The sequence below is a fragment of the Artemia sp. Qi Xiang Cuo genome, chromosome 19 (assembly GCF_049724085.1).
Source record: "Artemia sp. Qi Xiang Cuo chromosome 19, ASM4972408v1, whole genome shotgun sequence".
Taxonomy (NCBI): domain Eukaryota; kingdom Metazoa; phylum Arthropoda; class Branchiopoda; order Anostraca; family Artemiidae; genus Artemia; species Artemia sp. Qi Xiang Cuo.
The window spans coordinates 16411893-16429028 of record NC_142812.1 but is presented as its reverse complement, the minus strand read 5'-3'; the positions used below and the strand labels follow the sequence as shown (position 1 = coordinate 16429028).

At 32.9% G+C, this 17136-nt stretch overlaps 1 protein-coding gene across 1 annotated transcript in view; it reads left to right on the top strand.

The window, feature by feature from the left end:
- LOC148940552 (sodium-dependent nutrient amino acid transporter 1-like) overlaps positions 1-9492 on the top strand; it is a 76157-nt gene extending 66665 nt beyond the window's left edge. The window contains exons 11-13 of the mRNA XM_089105654.1: positions 2186-2362; positions 4179-4273; positions 7864-9492. Coding sequence (XP_088961780.1) covers positions 2186-2362; positions 4179-4273; positions 7864-7971 — 380 coding nt within the window. The 3' untranslated portion in view covers positions 7972-9492. The remainder of the gene's footprint in view (positions 1-2185; positions 2363-4178; positions 4274-7863) is intronic.
- The last annotated feature ends 7644 nt before the right edge of the window (positions 9493-17136 follow it).

Below are 17136 nucleotides of genomic sequence, written 5' to 3'. Positions count from 1 at the left end.
GTTTAACAAAAGCAGGAAAACTGTCCATTTGGCAACAGTGTTTTACAGTCAATAAAAAAAAGTCTAAAAACGAAAAATTTGTTAACTTTCAGAAGATTATAAGCTGCATCTTAAAGATGCACACCTTTAATTAAAACACGTATTTTTAAATTAAAATGCAAACTTACTTTAAGCTAGTTCTACTAGGGAGTACTTCATTTTTATCTTTTTCTGAAAACCGTACCAAGCTAATTGTTAATTGTTGACCACCATATGAAGCTTGGTGGTTTCCCACCAAGCTAATTCATTAACTCAACTTCGATTGCGGAGTCGGGACTCAACCCTTCGTCTTATTGGTCACTGAAATTTTGGTCACTGGTCACAGCGAGAATGGAATTGTATGGAAGGAATTTTAAGGGGGTGGAATTTTCACAGGAGGAATTTTAAATGGAGGAGTTTCTCGGTAGGGAAGGAAATTTTTCATAGAGAGTGAGCCAGATTTACCGGCATTATTTGAAAAATGATCAGAAATTAAATAAAAAACAATTTTTTTCAACTGAGAGTAAGGAGCAGTATTAAAACTCAAACCATACAGAAATTACTCCTTATATAATGGGGTTGTCCCTTCCTGAATACATTGCCCTTTATGCTAAAGTTTGACTGTTTGTCCCAATTTTATTAAGAACAACTCCTGAAACACAAGGGTCATTTAATTTGAATAGAAAGCTCTTTTTAAGGTGCTAACAACTTCAGCCTGAAGAGCAAGAAATTGAGGAATAGGGCAACCCCTTCATATACGAAATAATTTATGTTCGTTTTGAGTTTTAATCGTGTTCCTTACTTTCAGTTGAAGAAACTTGTTTTTTTTTATTTAATTGGAGTAAAAAACATACCGATCTGCTTTTTCAGAATCCGCAATGTTAAATCAAATAGTAGTGTAATTGAAAGGGGGGTGGAGGTAATCCTAAACTAGCAGTGGCGCAAATATTATATTAAATTCTGTTATATCCTACTTAACATGCTAAAGATTCATTTCTATGAAGTTTCCCATTTACGTGGCCTGGTAGTTTCAATGTTTTAAATAATTCTACAAAGTTCAGTCATTCTTAATATTCGAAATTTTTGCTTAAAAAATATAAATAATCATTTTAAATTTGTTCACGTTGGTAGCATTGCACTGAAGAAAAGAGATATTATGTGTTAAGAAGGTAGTTCCATGTTGAAAAGTGTGGTTGAATTTAATTGGTTTATTTGCGTGCCAATAAAGTTTAATTTGCCAATAACCTTATTCCTTAACTTATACCAGTGGTTGTTACATAAGCCAATAACATTATTCCTTAGCTTGCATTAGAGTTTGTATTGTTTGAAGCAATTAATATCATTATGCATCAAATATTCAATTTGATGTTGTTTGTACTTTACAAGACTGTTCAAGACGCATATAGTTTTCAGTAAAGTGCTAATGACGCATTAGGTTTTAGACTTTTACAGTGAGAGAAAGAGGCGATACCAAAATTCAGAGTTTTTACTGTTTGAAATTTTAAGCCGGTAATTTTGAAAAAGTGCTGAGTAACGAAGATTCACTTCTATTAAATTTTATGTTATTTTTCGCTTTTTTGTATGTTTTATAATTAAGTTTTGTATATTTTAAGTAAGTTCTTATATTTTAAAAATAAGTAGATTAAGTATAAGTATAAGTAAGTCTTAAGTAAGTATAAGTAAGTTTTTGTATTGTTTGTAAGTTTTCTATTTTTTGTAAGATTGTATTTTTTGTAAATTTTTTGTTCTATTTTTTGCAGTCCTAAGGCCTTAATGTTTCAACTTGAGATAACAATTTCACTACTATTCCATAGCTAAGACTCAACTTTGTTTATATATTCAGCTTTATTATTTGTTGTATCTCTAAAAAAAATTTGTTTCTGCTTTACTTAATTGGAAAATACTGTAGAAAGTTTTCAAAAACGAAAATAAGAACAATTTATCATTATTTTTAGCCTAATTCAGATTATCCTAGACTTTTCAAAAGACTAGGTGATACAATTTGATTGTTTAGGATGGAAATAGTCCTTGAGAATCTTGAGATGATGATCATTCCTAAGACAGACCAGTTGAATAACTAAGTTTGCGACCAATTCCTAATCTTAGATCAAGCTATTAATATGATATTATTTCAATAAAGAATATTCTTACTTGAAACTATTTTTAGGATATAAAAACCTCATCAGAGACATCTATTTCATGCTAGGAACAAAGCTCAGTTTTTACTGGGTTATAGAATGGGGATTTTTCATACCTGTTTCATTACTGGCCATCTTTGTTTATTCATTGTTTAACTACGAGCCACTGAAGATTGGGGACAGCTATATGCCTGCCTCAGCAACAAGTAAGTCTAAAAGAATTTTACATAATACAATAAGTGTTATATATCATATATTACATCAAATTATATTATTATATTATATTGAATTAGAAAATATTCTAATATAATAAAAATATGTTTGGCCTGCTCAAAATTTTGCTACTTCCAACTGAACTAGTAAGTTTTTGAACCTTACAAACAATTGTGAACTCATTTTGTTTCTGAAAATGTTGTATTTTGAGCCTATATTTGTTTGGAAATTTCGGATTTTTTGGGTTTAAATATTTCTTGGGTTTCACGTCAAATCATTTGCATCCACAAATTGTTGGCAACAATTATGTTTGCACCATATATGTTTGTAATAATTGGAACATTAAAAAATTTCAAGTAAACTCTTTGGCATTTAAATGAACAAGAAATTCATTTAATTAGCAATAATTAATGAAATATAAGAACTAATATAATAAATAATTAATTTGTAAATCATTATCTTATCTCCACTAGATCGGTGATAATAAGAAATTATATTAAAAATAAGTTTTCAACTGAAACTAAGGGTGACATTAAAACTTTAAACGAACATACATTATTCTGTATAAATAAAAAAGATCGGGGCAGCATTGTTCCTACATTAAATTTTAATCAAAAACGAACAAAGATTAATTTACAAAAATAAAGTTCGTCCGAGGGAATTAAAGAGCGAAGTTGAAACTTAAAACAGACAAAAATTATTACTTCACAGCCTATCTATAATATATCAATACAGCTATTAAAAATAAAACAACTAATTATGTTTCCTTATGCTTTTAGGATTATTAAAAACTAGCCCTTTACTGAAAACTTAAAATAATATAGGAGTTTGGGTACAGTAAAAGCAAACCAATTAAGGACACTTTTTACAGAATAAAAATATTATCAATCCCTTTTAGGATCAATCCCTTTTAAGATAAAGCAGCAATCCATTTTAGGATTGCTGCTTTATTTATTTTTTTTTCGTTTAATTTCGTATCACTTTTGTACAATGGCTCAGTTCAATGACTAGCTCTTGTTTTGGTTCTGCAAAGGACATGTTATGATTTGTTTGTACACAAGTTTGAAGTAAAGCCATCTTAATAGTAATAGGACTATATACAAGCTTTAGATCATAGCTTGAAATTCACTGTTATATCATAGCTTGAAATTCACTGTTGTATAGAGAGAAATAATAGTGCTGGTGAGACTAAAATGCTACCTGATAAATCAATCCAATTTTTCTGTATGCTGTTCAAGTACTTATTCACAGATACAAAATCACACATACAAAACTATGTGAAATGAACTGAAAAAATAAATTGCAAGTCATCCATGGTTTCAATTTCTTACATGGTTTATATTTGATTATTCGATTTTTTTTCCTTGTCTCGTATTTTATTACGATTTATTGCTTTTTTTAAATTTATTTATTACAATTTATAAATTTATTACAATTTATTTTTTGTGGTTACTTCGCTAGTACTAATATTCATCTTTTTTCTTTTGTTTTTCTTTCCATTTTTGCTGCGTTCTTATCATATTTTGTCTACGGTTTCTCATTTAAAAGTAAATTAGACTTCAAAGACTGACTAAAGACAATGACCTTAGACTTCATTTTGTCTTCATCGTAGAAGTCACATAGTTTATTTAGCATTTCACTAGGAAGTTTTTCTATTGATTACACAGGCTTTCATTTTTATTATTTGAATTTATTTTATTTCGAAGAGAGGAGGGGATCTAGAGGAGGGTTAGAGGTCCCACTGGGCTATACCCTATCTTATAAGATAAACTTAATATTCATTTTAAATTAAAATAATTCTTTTTTCAGCTGCTGGTTGGATTCTCACCCTTATAGCCGTTAGTCAAATACCAATTTGGGCTTTCATAGCTGTCAGGAAACAGACAGGTGATACCTTATTTGAGGTAAACAATTTAGAACCTATTTCGCTAATTGATCGGGGGCTTCTAAATAGGGAAGCACACACCTTATGGGGCGGGGGTCCTTAGGAGTTGCTTTCTGGACACCTTAGTGAAGCTTTTCTTACGAAAATACCGGAAATTTTCTTAATATTGACCAATAGGAGACCAAGTTTAACATTCAATGGGTTGTGAGCCTAGAAAAGGGCTGTAAATCTCTCTCTTAGACCGCAAGAGGTATTAAGCTGGTTGTCTGTGGATCTGAACTTTTCTAAGAGAGAGACTATTCAGGCTTTACATTGCTACCTTAAGATGGTGTTGCATTTCAATTTCTCACTCCCACCCCCTTGTCCTGCATATAGTTTTCTGCATTTGTATTAGGAACTCGCTCTCATATACGTTATTCCGTCAATGCTATTTGTTGATCCCCTTACTAACAAATAACTCCTTTGTCCCTTGGCTATACTCTTCTTCTGATCTATATAGCGATGCTGGAATAGCTCCGCTGGATCGTATTTTAGGTAAAAGTGATATGTATTTAATGCATTCTGCTTTTCAAGGTACGCTTCCGCCGTTTCTACAGCAGCTTTTTTTCCACAGACAGGCCCAGGTAGATACTCTTCTTCCTTACGTAGTTCTTCTCGTAGATCTAATGGACCTAAACGATCAACAGCATCTCAGACGTCTCCTGTTCAGCAGCCCATTCTGCTATGGAGCTCCCTCCCTTCTGATATACCTTCATTTCTCTCTGCGAAGGTAGTTTCTCGAGGGGTCTTTCCAGTCCAGTAATTTTTCTCTTTTTTTCCCTCTTTTCCTATTTTTTCTCCTTTTGGATAAATCTTATTTAAAATTAAAGACTATCGATGATCTGGCACCTATGGCGAGTTTGGCGCCATGAATTATGTAAAATTCGAGTCATGTGTCACTGCGCTTCGCCATGAAAATGCGAAGCATTTTAACTGACTATTTGAAAACTGTGTAAGCTTTAAGCTTCATTTAAGACTAATTGAGAAAATGGAAATTCCAGAAAGAATAATTTTGTATATGAGTAACTGTCATGTTATTGCTGGAACCTGAAGAAAAGAAAAGATGAAAAACTTTGCAATTTCGAACACATGACGTCTGGTGCTGAAGTCTGCATCCCTATCAAGACTGCACCGTATCAAAGAATTTTGACATCTGAACCTTTTGCACCAAATTTTTTTTATTGTAATTGTGTCACTTTGTGATAAAGGCGTAAATTATACATTAAATTTAGTTTCAAATTTGGCAATTAATATCCGTTTGGTAACTGAACGATTTGTCTTAAATGGCACAATCTGAGCTGTTCAAAATCGTACAATCACAGAATATCAGCTGAAAACCCAGGTGAAGTTGAGTACCGTACATAATAAACAATAAATCACACTATTCCATCCAGGCCCGGAGACATCAACCTCATCTACATAGAGAAAAGAAACAATGAAAACAAAATCAATGAAACAATAAAAGAAAAGATGGAGAAAAAATCGGAATTAAATTATCCGGAGATGTATATTATTTTACAAAATAACGGAGACCAAAATTATCTTGTTAGATCAAAATTATTGGGGCCTTTAAAGGCTGCAAACGAATGACCTTTTTTACCCGACCCAGGCAAAGTATTCCAACACAATATGTAAAAACTAGAAAAATCCTAGTTCAATATACAAATACTAGAAAACTAGTAAACTAGTCAACATATAAAAACTAGAGAACCTAGCTCAATCTTAGTTTACTAATTTTGGTACCCAAAGGACTCTTAAGTCAGGATAGCAGCTAATTAATTCTGGTACCTATTGAATTTCTAGGTATTAAAGGGGATAATTAATCCTTTTAATTTAAGACCCAACATTTAAAGTTTTTAACCTTTTTAAACCTTTTTTACCCGACCCAGGCAAAGTATTCCAACACAATATGTAAAAACTAGAAAAATCCTAGTTCAATATACAAATACTAGAAAACTAGTAAACTAGTCAACATATAAAAACTAGAGAACCTAGCTCAATCTTAGTTTACTAATTTTGGTACCCAAAGGACTCTTAAGTCAGGATAGCAGCTAATTAATTCTGGTACCTATTGAATTTCTAGGTATTAAAGGGGATAATTAATCCTTTTAATTTAAGACCCAACATTTAAAGTCAAAAAGGTCATTACCAATAGCCTGCTGAAAAGAAAACTCAGCAACAAAAAAGTTGTAATTAAATATGGAAAGATATTTCAAAAATAAACAGCAGTAGGAGCTTCCTCCATTGGCGGATTCAGGGGGGCGAGGGGGGTGCGCCTCGTAGTCTAAAGTAGTGTAATTTACTTAATTAACTTAAGTTTGCGTTAGTTAAACTTGCTCCTAACGCAAGTTTATCGGATCAACCTATTTTGCCCCCGCCCCTAAAAAACATCCTGGATCCGCCCCTGGCTTCCTCCTTCCTAAAGAGGTTAAGGAACTGATCTACTCTAGAAAGTGTAATTATAAGCAAATCAAGAGAAACATTGTCTTTTGTTGTTGGTGTTCTCACATTGTTTTTTTTTTTAAGTCAAGTGAGTTGCAAAGACTTTAAAGGAGTTGCTTAACTTTAAACCATCAGCGACACCTACCGGGAAATTGCTGTCGTCTACCATGGTTTGCAGAGAACAAAGTTAGCATTTCTATGCAATTGCCGGAAGAAGTGCTGTTTTTCTACAACTCTTTAATTTGTGGATTTATAAAAACAATAACAAACAGTAGAATAAATTTGGTGGTAATAATTTAGGTCTTAGGCTTAACCAAATGTGTTGACGTAATCTGCAATGCTAGAAGTAGAAATTGATTTTGGGGAAGGATAATTACACGCATATGCTAATGTGACACCTCTCTTTTTACCAATAGGGAGGTCATAATATCAAATTTATAATAATTTCAAGAAATCGAAGGTCTGTGCTTGGACGATTAAATCGATATTTACTTGAAAAGGAACCTTAAGATCAACGAACTTGTCAAAGTTCAGACTTTCAGAATACTTAACTAAGAAATTCAGAAGAGCAAAGCCATTAAATAAATCAGTGATCTTTTGGCGGTTTGTTTTGGGAGCCAGATGATCTGAATGAAGAAGCTGAAGGAGAATGGTCCTTTTTGGATGAGATTTGGGGTCAGTTTGTGTAGTTGAATTATTAGAATAGGCATGACGGGGACTAAGGAGGAAATACATTAAAGATCAATTTTTGGTGCCCAAAAGATGATGGTGCATCTCACATTTTTTTTTCAAAAGATGATGGCGCATGTCACACTTTTTTTTTTAATAGCTTAGAATTCGGGAAAGATTTACTTTGCATATTTGCGTCATAGGAGGTAGGACATATCGACTAGAAGTTTTTGAAAACAGTCACTTTTGGTATGAATAGCTCAAAACCCTTATTCGTTATATCCTGTGAATTTAAAGAAGCAGAAGATGTTCTCTATTTAAGAGTTATGTTTGCTTGTCCTTTAATGTTCTTTAATAGTACACGCTCATATAGTAGGCAACTTGATAATCTATAAACCAATCAGCTAAGCTAGTTCACATTGCTTTTTTTTGTGTTCTTATAAGTATTTTGTCTTTTAGAAAATGAAAAATGCGTGCAAGCCAACAAAGGAATGGGGCCCCAAAGACCGAAATGAACATCAAAAATGGGTGAAATACTGCAAGAAACATGGGAACAACCGAGAGTGACAAAAATAGGACCTTAATACCATTATCTCTTTCTATTTAGTGAGTGACAAATGCTGAATACTAGTGGGAGTGTCTATCAGAGTGAAAGACCCAGGTGATGAAATTGATAACTTACTATGTGAAACGCTTGAAGTGAGTGTGATTATGGATGCAGTTTGAAAACTCTCGCGTATGAAACTCCCGAAAGCCATGTTTTCATTTGGCAGTTCGCCAAATGAAAAAAACCATTTGGAAGCGCCAATTTGGCATTAGAAACGCCATGTTGTATTGAGATTGTGCATTGAGATCACAGCTTTATTGATTCATTAGCTTAGATGTTAAGCGCCAAATGAAAATAGGGCTTTACTGTTCTAGCTTGATGCATTTAAGCGTGTTGTCAATGTAATTACTATGTAGTTAAACTTGTTATCAATTGAGTTACTTTGCAATTAAGCGTGTTAGTAATTTTGTGTCACGTCTTGTGACTCTTATGGAGTAATTTTCTAGCTGATTCCATCTACACCTACTGGGGAAATTAAAGCTCTTATCTGGCAATAATTGCCGACTCTGTTTATCAGTGAAATTGTTTTTTTCTTCTAAATACGTTTTAGGGCAGAAGTAAAAAAAAAATTGAAAAAAAGGAATTAATGTACTTGAAAGATAGGATAAGATTTATTTTTTAAAATATTCTATCAGAAGCCCAGAGGGGTCAAATTTCCATTTTCAATCAAGAGAAAAAAGTCAATATAATAAGGGTAGTCGGGAAAAAAAGTAAGTTTTCAAAAAGTTAAGGAAAATATTTGCGAAACAAAGAGAAACAATTGGAAGGTAAAATGAAAGTTGGGGACAGAATGTTCACTTATTTAACATATCGACTATGTACGGGAAAAAAGTTCTTCTGTATTTTTCAGTGGAAAACTTTATTGGTGGTCGAAGGATTATTTTTGTTGAAGCGCAATGAGGGAGGCAAGGTTGGAGAGGAGAAAGTGACTAGAAAAGGGGAATTCGTTCTGCGAAAATGGAGGTCATTGTTGGAGAGACGCAAGGAAATTTTTAATAGAAGAGCAGGAAAGGAAGAATGATACAGAATAGGCTTGTTCACTATAAATGCTCTAGGCTGACATGAGTACTTCAGTATTGAACACAATGAATCTAATAATACAAGGAGCCATAAAAAGTAGCCACAACAAAAATCCAAAGTAGCAAATAATACTTTGAAGTTGAAATAAACATTTTCTATTTTGTTTTTGTATCTTAAGGATTTTTTTTGTATTGTCCGTTGTACTTTCATCCATATGCTTGTTTTATCTATGTGTTTCTACATGTTTCTTATCTATATATTTTAAACTTATTTCTACAAAAAAAAAAAAAAAAAAAAAAAAAAAAAAAAAAAAAAAAAAAACGGTAGAGCGGAATTTTGAAATTTTCTCTGTTTTTTCATTGGCCGTGATTTGCCTCGTATTTTCTTCAACCTCTTATGTTTTCTGGCTTTGTTCAAGGTTAGGACCATAAGATGAAAATTGAACTAAAATTCTTTTGAATATGTTTACCCTTGTTTTTTAAAGTTTAAGCGTCCAGATGTTAATAGTTTCTTCATTTGGTTTTTCCGATACTCCGATAGTGTTTACCGACACTGTTTTTTCGATGGTTTGTGGATACTTCAAGTATGTCTGTTATGGCCGGGCCGTATTATAGGTACTACTACAGCGCCAATTATGTACGCCGTTCGTAATTTCTAGAGTTCGAAGTTGTTCAACTTTCAAGCATAAGATTTTTGATTGGCCAATCAAAGTCAAGATTTAAGGCATAGTTCTTAGAAACTAGAAAAATGGAAGCTTTGAATGGCAATTTTTCTATCTCTAGAAGAAATCTATCTGAGTGATAGATCGTATAAAAACAAAAGAAATATAAAGAAAGTAGAGAAAACATTAAAATATAAACTAAGGAGGTATGAAGTGGAGACTATGGAGAAAATTGGCAAGGATCTGAAAGATGCAGCTAGACAATATAATAGTAAAATTATGTACTGGCATGTTAATAAATTGAGAGGGAGTAGTCAATCCGGACTTGGCCCAGTTAAAGATAGGAATGGGGTTGCAATTAGCGATAAGGAAAAAACTAAAGAGAGATGGGCCGAACATTTTGAGAACTTGCTTAACCGAGATAGAGTTGCAGGAAAAAATATAGAGGAAAATGAAAAAGTTTGTGATACTTTGGATGTGAAGGAAGATTTGTTTTGTGAGGAGGAATTAGCAACACTACTAAAAGGATTAAAGAATAATAAGGCTCCAGGTGCTGACAGGGTGGTAAATGATTTTCTTAAATATGGTGGCTCTGAGCTTAGAAATAATTTACTGAAGATTATGAACATGATTTTTGAAAAGGGGGAAGTACCTAACGATTTTAGGAAAACCTTAATTAAGCCACTTTATAAGAAAGGTTATAAAAGTGAGTGTGGTAATTATCGAGGCATTAGTCTGGTCTCTGTAGGTAGCAAATTGCTTAGTAATACGATACTTTTTAGACTGAGAGATGCCGTAGACAATTTTTAAGAGAAGAACAGTGCAGTTTTAGAAAAGGTAGAGGATGTTTCGACCAAATTTTCACTCTTAGGCTAATAATTGAGAAGTGCCTGAGTTTTCAAACACCTTTGGTCCTCAGTTTTATAGATTATGAGCAAGCGTTCGATTCTGTTGATAGAAGACCTATAATAAAAGTTTTATCCTTGTATGGTATACCAAAAAATTACATCAAAGTGATTAGTGCTATGTACGAGAATAACACTGCTGCGGTTAAAGTAGGACATGAGGTTAGCAGCTGGTTTTGTATTAGATCAGGAGTTAAGCAGGGCTGTGTTCTGTCCCCCTTTATATGGATTATTTTGATGGACTTTGTTTTAAGGAGCTCAAGAAAGGCAATGGGAGACCACAGAATCAAATGGGGAGGAAAAAGTCTCCTGGACTTGGATTATGCTGATGATTTAAGCATCCTATTTGAAAGTTTGAGCAAAATGAATGAACTTTTAGATGATTTGCTAATTCAGGGTGCTAGTTCAGATTTGAAAATTAATACTAAGAAGACTAAGTCGCTAAGGCTAGGAATAAGTGAAGATGAAAAGGTGACGTTGGGTAACAAAAAGATTGAGAAGGTTGTCAGCTTCACTTACCTTGGTAGTATTATTAGTAAAGACGGTGAGACCAGTCAAGATGTTAAAAATAGAATAGCCAAGGCACAGGGTGTTTTTTCACAGTTGAAAAAAGTTTGTAAGAAAATGAAGATAAGTCTGCAAACCAAGATTAGAATAGTGGAAGCTACAGTGATGACAGTGGTCAAATATGGCTCTGAAACATGGACGCTCTGAAAAGCGGATGACGATTTGCTGGATGTTTTCCAGAGTAATTGCTTAAGGATTGTTCTGGGTACCCGGCTGACTGACCGTATTTCAAACAATAGTCTATACGAAAAATGTGTATCAATACCGCTCTCTAGGGCTATAATGAAAGAAAGGTTGAGGTGGTTAGGGCACGTTGTGTGGATGAAGGATGACAGATTGCCGAAGATTGTTCTTTTCGGCCAGCCGTTTAGGGCTAAACGGAAAGCAGGGAGTCCCCGTCTGGGGTGGGAGGATGCCATAAAGAAAGATTCAAAGGAAATGGGAACTTCGTGGGCGGTTGGAAAAAGGGAGGCTTTGAATAGATTGAGGTAGAGGAGGAGCGTACGTACCTTTGCTGGCCTCAGGCGGCTTGGTGCTGCGGTGAGTTGTTAGTAGTAGTAGTAGTAGTAGAAGAAATCTGACACCAGTTAAGAAGACGTAGCATTAGTAGATAATATTTGGAAGCGCATTAATGTTAATACAAACTCTAAAAAACCAATTTCTTGCAATTTTAATTTTCCGTTTCTGAAATACAAGCGTGGCCCCAAAATAAGCAAAAATCCCATGCCGTTAATTAAACTGGGCTTTATTTCAACAGATGTGACTATGGTTTTGTACAAGGATTAACTCAAAGACAAGATTTACTGATTATTTTCAACCAGTGTTGCCAATGCGCTGTGATGAGTTATACCGTTTTTACGACCAGAATTCTGCCCCAAACAGTTCTTTGGGATACAATCATTGTACTCTGCGTCAGATTTTGATTAAAAAAAAAAAAAAAAAAAAATGTAGAATAACTTGAAAAGGATGCAAACTTCTCACTATTCTTTTAGAAAAGTTTCAATTCGCGTAGATTTCTTATTTGTGCCACGTTTACGGTCGATGAAAATTTCTTTGGTTTTCGTAACATCCCTAAGATGGTGGAGGAGTTTCATAATTTCAGAAAAGTAAAACTTGACCAGGTGCATGCAACCATAATATACCGAAATGTATTAGAGATTTTGGATTTTACCATAGACTGTTCGAATGTACTACGTTGTATCAGCACCTCAAAATTATACCTAAAAGGGTAAAATTATACTGCATTGGCAATGCTGTGTTTGACTATGGTACGTTTGGAACTAGTGCTGTAACACCAGCCATGTTACGCCTTAAATTTTTATCTGACATTTTCCCACCTATAAGATAAATACTAAAAATTGTTTCCTAAGCTATTTTCAAAGCGATAACCAGCAGAATAATGTGGATCAGGAGAATCAACATAGGTATGATTGAGCACACCACGCTGATCCTCCCTTTGAGATGAGACAAGCTAACGTGTTTGGTAATTTTCTAATAAGCGTGAAAACGTGGTACAAGTCAAGTAGCTAGCGCGCTCGACTTGCATTCCTGCGTCCGTAAAAACTGGGGGTTCGAATCTGGGTTTGGTAATTATTTGGTTTTGATCGAGGGTCATTGGTGTGACTCCTTAAAATCAGCCAGAGTCAACCCAACACCAAATGGGTACCTGCAGAAATCTGGGGAAAAAACAGGGGAAGCGTCCTATGATTTGCCGCAAACCACACATTGCACTCCCTGTCGAAGGCAGAAAATCAGGATACCAGTACTGGCGCTACGCGGGCCACTGGTCAGAGTACGAAAAAGAAATAAAGTTAAAAAATATCAAATACGAAATATAGGCGTTACAGTAACAATGAGTGAGTCTTGTATGACAACCAAGAAGTACTTCGCCTTTTTCTGGAAAATGCTGATACCCATTTTTAACAATATAGTTAACGTTGTGATAAATATCACCGTTTTATTTCATTTAGCTATTTAGTGAAATAATGAAAAATAAAAATCGGAACATGAAGTAATTACAATGTTTCTATTTTTATTTTCAAACAATCTATGAAACCTCCGGGATTTTGGGTAGAAAATCGACAGAGGCCTCTAAACCTGAGAGTCATCTATCGATTTGCTACTGAAAACAGCTTTCGTAACTTCTCTTCTTGCCGAGAGGTAGATTGGGAATCCGGTGGATCTCCTAAAAAAAAAAGTAGAAGTGGAAACACTGTCTAATTACCAAATTCTTATGAAAATATACATTGCTCAGTCAAGGATGTTTCAGAACATTTGAGTTTCGTTTTTTTGTTAATATTGTTCAGATTTGTATGCTAATTGTGTTTTGCAATTAACTTTTGCATGGACATTGTTGTTATTTTTCTCATTCATTAACCCGTAGAGCTGATTCAAAAGTAATTGTAACATTTTTTTAACATTACTAAACAAAAAATCATAGCATTGCTTTATAAGTTAAGAAACCGCTTAATTATTTAAATTATTTAGTTAGATTTAACCTTAATAACAATCTAAAAAAATAATCGTTTACTGAAGAAGAGTCTAGCATATTTCATTATTCCATTAAAAATTATGCAATCACGCCAAACTTGGTCCTTCAACACTGGTTAACGCCTTGGGTTAATTCGAGTAATTAGCTTCCTAATTCTCAAGTTATCTAACCCAAATATAAAGCCCAAGTATATACTTATATATATATATATATATATATATATATATATATATATATATATATATATATATATATATATATATATATATATATATATATATATATATATATATATATATATATATATATATATATATATATATATATATATATATATATAAGTATATATTATCCCTTTAAACGAGCTATAATTATTTATTTATGTATGTATTTTTTTTTTTCTCGAAAATGGTTCCATATATTTTTCCTGGGAGTTTCTGGCGTATAAAAAACGATAGATGTAAGTCAGAAGTTTGAGAAAATTCGTTAAGAGCTTTAATTTTGGAGTGAAAGTATCGTATTTATATCTGTGAAGCATGCGACTTTACAAAAGGGACATAGCTAAGAATAAAATACCAACTGTAATTAGTCTGTTTATAAAAGGCATTTTAAGTTTCCATAATGCTTAGAATTTTAGAGTTAATACAGTTGAACAACCTAGACCATCAAACGTGTCAAGACTATTCTGAACAGCTAAGGTAAAGGGTACTAAAAATACCTAAAGTGATGATAAACAAAAATGAAAAAACAAATATATACAGTCAGAATGCTTCCGTCAGCAACAATTACAACAAGTCAAAAACAAAAGTTAAGAATGAAGAAATATACGGTTCGAAAAGAAGCGGTAGCAAGAACTAAAACTACACAAAAATATAAGTGAAGAACAAAGAAATATGCGGCTAGAAGATATACCATAGCAAGAACAAGGAAATACGCGGTTAAAAGATAAGCGGCAGTGAGAATTACAAGCAATCGCGAGAAAACGAATATGAGAACGTGTCAAAAATGGAGTGAAAAACAATGAATCGTACTGTTAGAACACAAAACCCTTCAACGTTATATATGGTCCCTAGGGATCCCTCCATTGTCACAAGGAAAGAGTAGCAAACAAAGCTGATTCACTTGGAGGTTGCTCTTACAACGAAAATCAGTATATACAAGCCTACCACAATCCAAGTGCCAGTGACCAGCTTCAAAATCGGCTAACTACATTTTTAACTACCATATTGAGATTTCTGGCCACTAAAACGATCTAAAAAGGTCACAACTTTAAGAAAGAATTCCTATTTTTCCAAACTCTTTTTTCAAGCTTTGCAAACTCCGATTGTAGCAATGCAAAAATCTTGCTAATGTGCAGGATAGTGTAAATAAAAGTTTGCAATATAATCTGCATACCATATTTGCTTGACATATTAAGAACGAGGGAGTAGAGGATGGCAGCAGCAGATGCTGTTGATCACAAGAAAAATTTCATCTCGTGGAGCTTGCTTCCGGTAAAAAATTTAGTGACTTATTAAGAACGAAGGAGCAGTAGATTTTACATCAAGCATTGTTGGAAATTGCGCATCAAGCAGTGTCATCTGCATAACTTATTTGAGTGATATATTGAGGGAAAGGGAGAAGCTGAGGGTGGATCAAGCATTGTTAAAAATTGAACATTTTTAAAGAAGACTTTAAAGAAGAATTATAGAAGACTTTACCATGATTATGGGAGCGTAATTTCTATTTTCCTCTTTAGTTCAATCTTAAATCTGCCTCCTATTTCGGAAAAATGTTGAGGAGCAAAACTTGGCAGAAAATAAGCAAAACAAATTTATTTTAGAAACAAATTACCTGATCAACAACAGTTTTTTTGCTTAATAAATTAGTAATACATTTAAATGTTATTTAAATTTAAATTTAATATTTAAAAATAAATTTAAATTTAAATTACCAACTGTCTTAAAATAAAAGCATTAGTAAACAATAGTGATTAGTAAATTGTATCAGTTCTGAAACTTTCTTTCCGAAGGTTTGTTACTGCAAAGTCGTTAAATCAGCAAAATATCTGTATGTGACAACGTTCGCAAAATAATTCTGAAAACTGCAACTTGTTCTCTAGTCAGTATTGGTAAGATTCTAAATGGTGGGAATATCTTGGAAAGCAGCTGCCCTGAGAAGGTGTTTCCAGACTTGAATTGCAACACACTTGTTGTTCCTAACGCTTAGAACATTCCATAGGAGACATGTATTAACTTGAGAAAAAAATATTTTTTTTAACAAATATTTCATTCTAATTTTCTTGAACTCTAGATTTTGAAAACACGTTGCCAATGATTCCAATAGGGTATATTAGCCAGACTGGGATTTGTAGTTTTTGAGCCATATTGGCCATATTGAGATTCGTGGTATGAATTTTTAGCCATATTGATATTTGTTTCTTTTTTTTAGCAATAATGAGATTTGTGGTTTTTCTTTAACCATATTGGTCACATTGGTATTTGCGTATTTTTGATTTCCAAATCTAGTTAAGACAATCTTTACAATTTCTTCGAAGCCTTATAAATCAAGGTCTATCCAGGTTATAAGACTCATACCCATTCTCTGGGCTTTATTTGTTCTATGTGATCTATTTCTGAAAGCTTAACTTAACAAAATTAGAAGTTCGTAAATAGTCACCCTTCAGTGGGAAATATTATTCCATGATATTTTGATCCAACTATTCAAAATTTGATGTTTTTCATCTTTTGTGTTAAGTATTCATTTTTTCGATTAAATGAAGTTTTATTTAGGTCAAGTTAAGTTTTAGTTAGTTATGTTTAATTAAATCCATTTTACTGAATTTAAGTTTTTAATTTGAGTTTAACTTAAAGTTGAGTTTTGGGGTTTAATTTGTGTTGAATTTTTATCTAAAATTTATTTTTTATTTCCCCACCCTTAGGAGGGAGAACGTGTAAGGCGGTTGTCCATTGAATTTTTCGAATCGTCGGATTTTCACTAGAAAAATGGAACTTAAGGTGCATTTTCACTTTGAGGTAGTAGATGTAGATTATATTTGAGGGACAAAACCTTGGAGGAAATAAGGCAGACAACTTTTTTCTATTTGAATCAAAGTTTTTACATTTTAAATGGATATAAATGGGCGAAACTTTCTATTTGTTCAGCTAGCGCATTAAATAGATACATTGATTGTTCGTTTAATTATTAATTAAATTTTGGTCATTAAAACTTGTTCAAAATAGTTCGTCAATGGTTTCATATAATTATGAAACGTTTCAGATTACTCTGACACTTTTTTATATTTTTTTTAAATGAAGAAAGGCTTAATCTTTTACTCTTCTCCTATTCGTGCAGAATTATCGGAAAAGATAAATTAGGGGAAATTTTAAATAACCATAATTTATAGCGATAAATTTAAATATTCACTTTTAATCGATGTTTTTTTTTTAATTTCACAGCAAAAATTGTTGTTAAAAATGTTACGCATATGTTAGTAGAACTG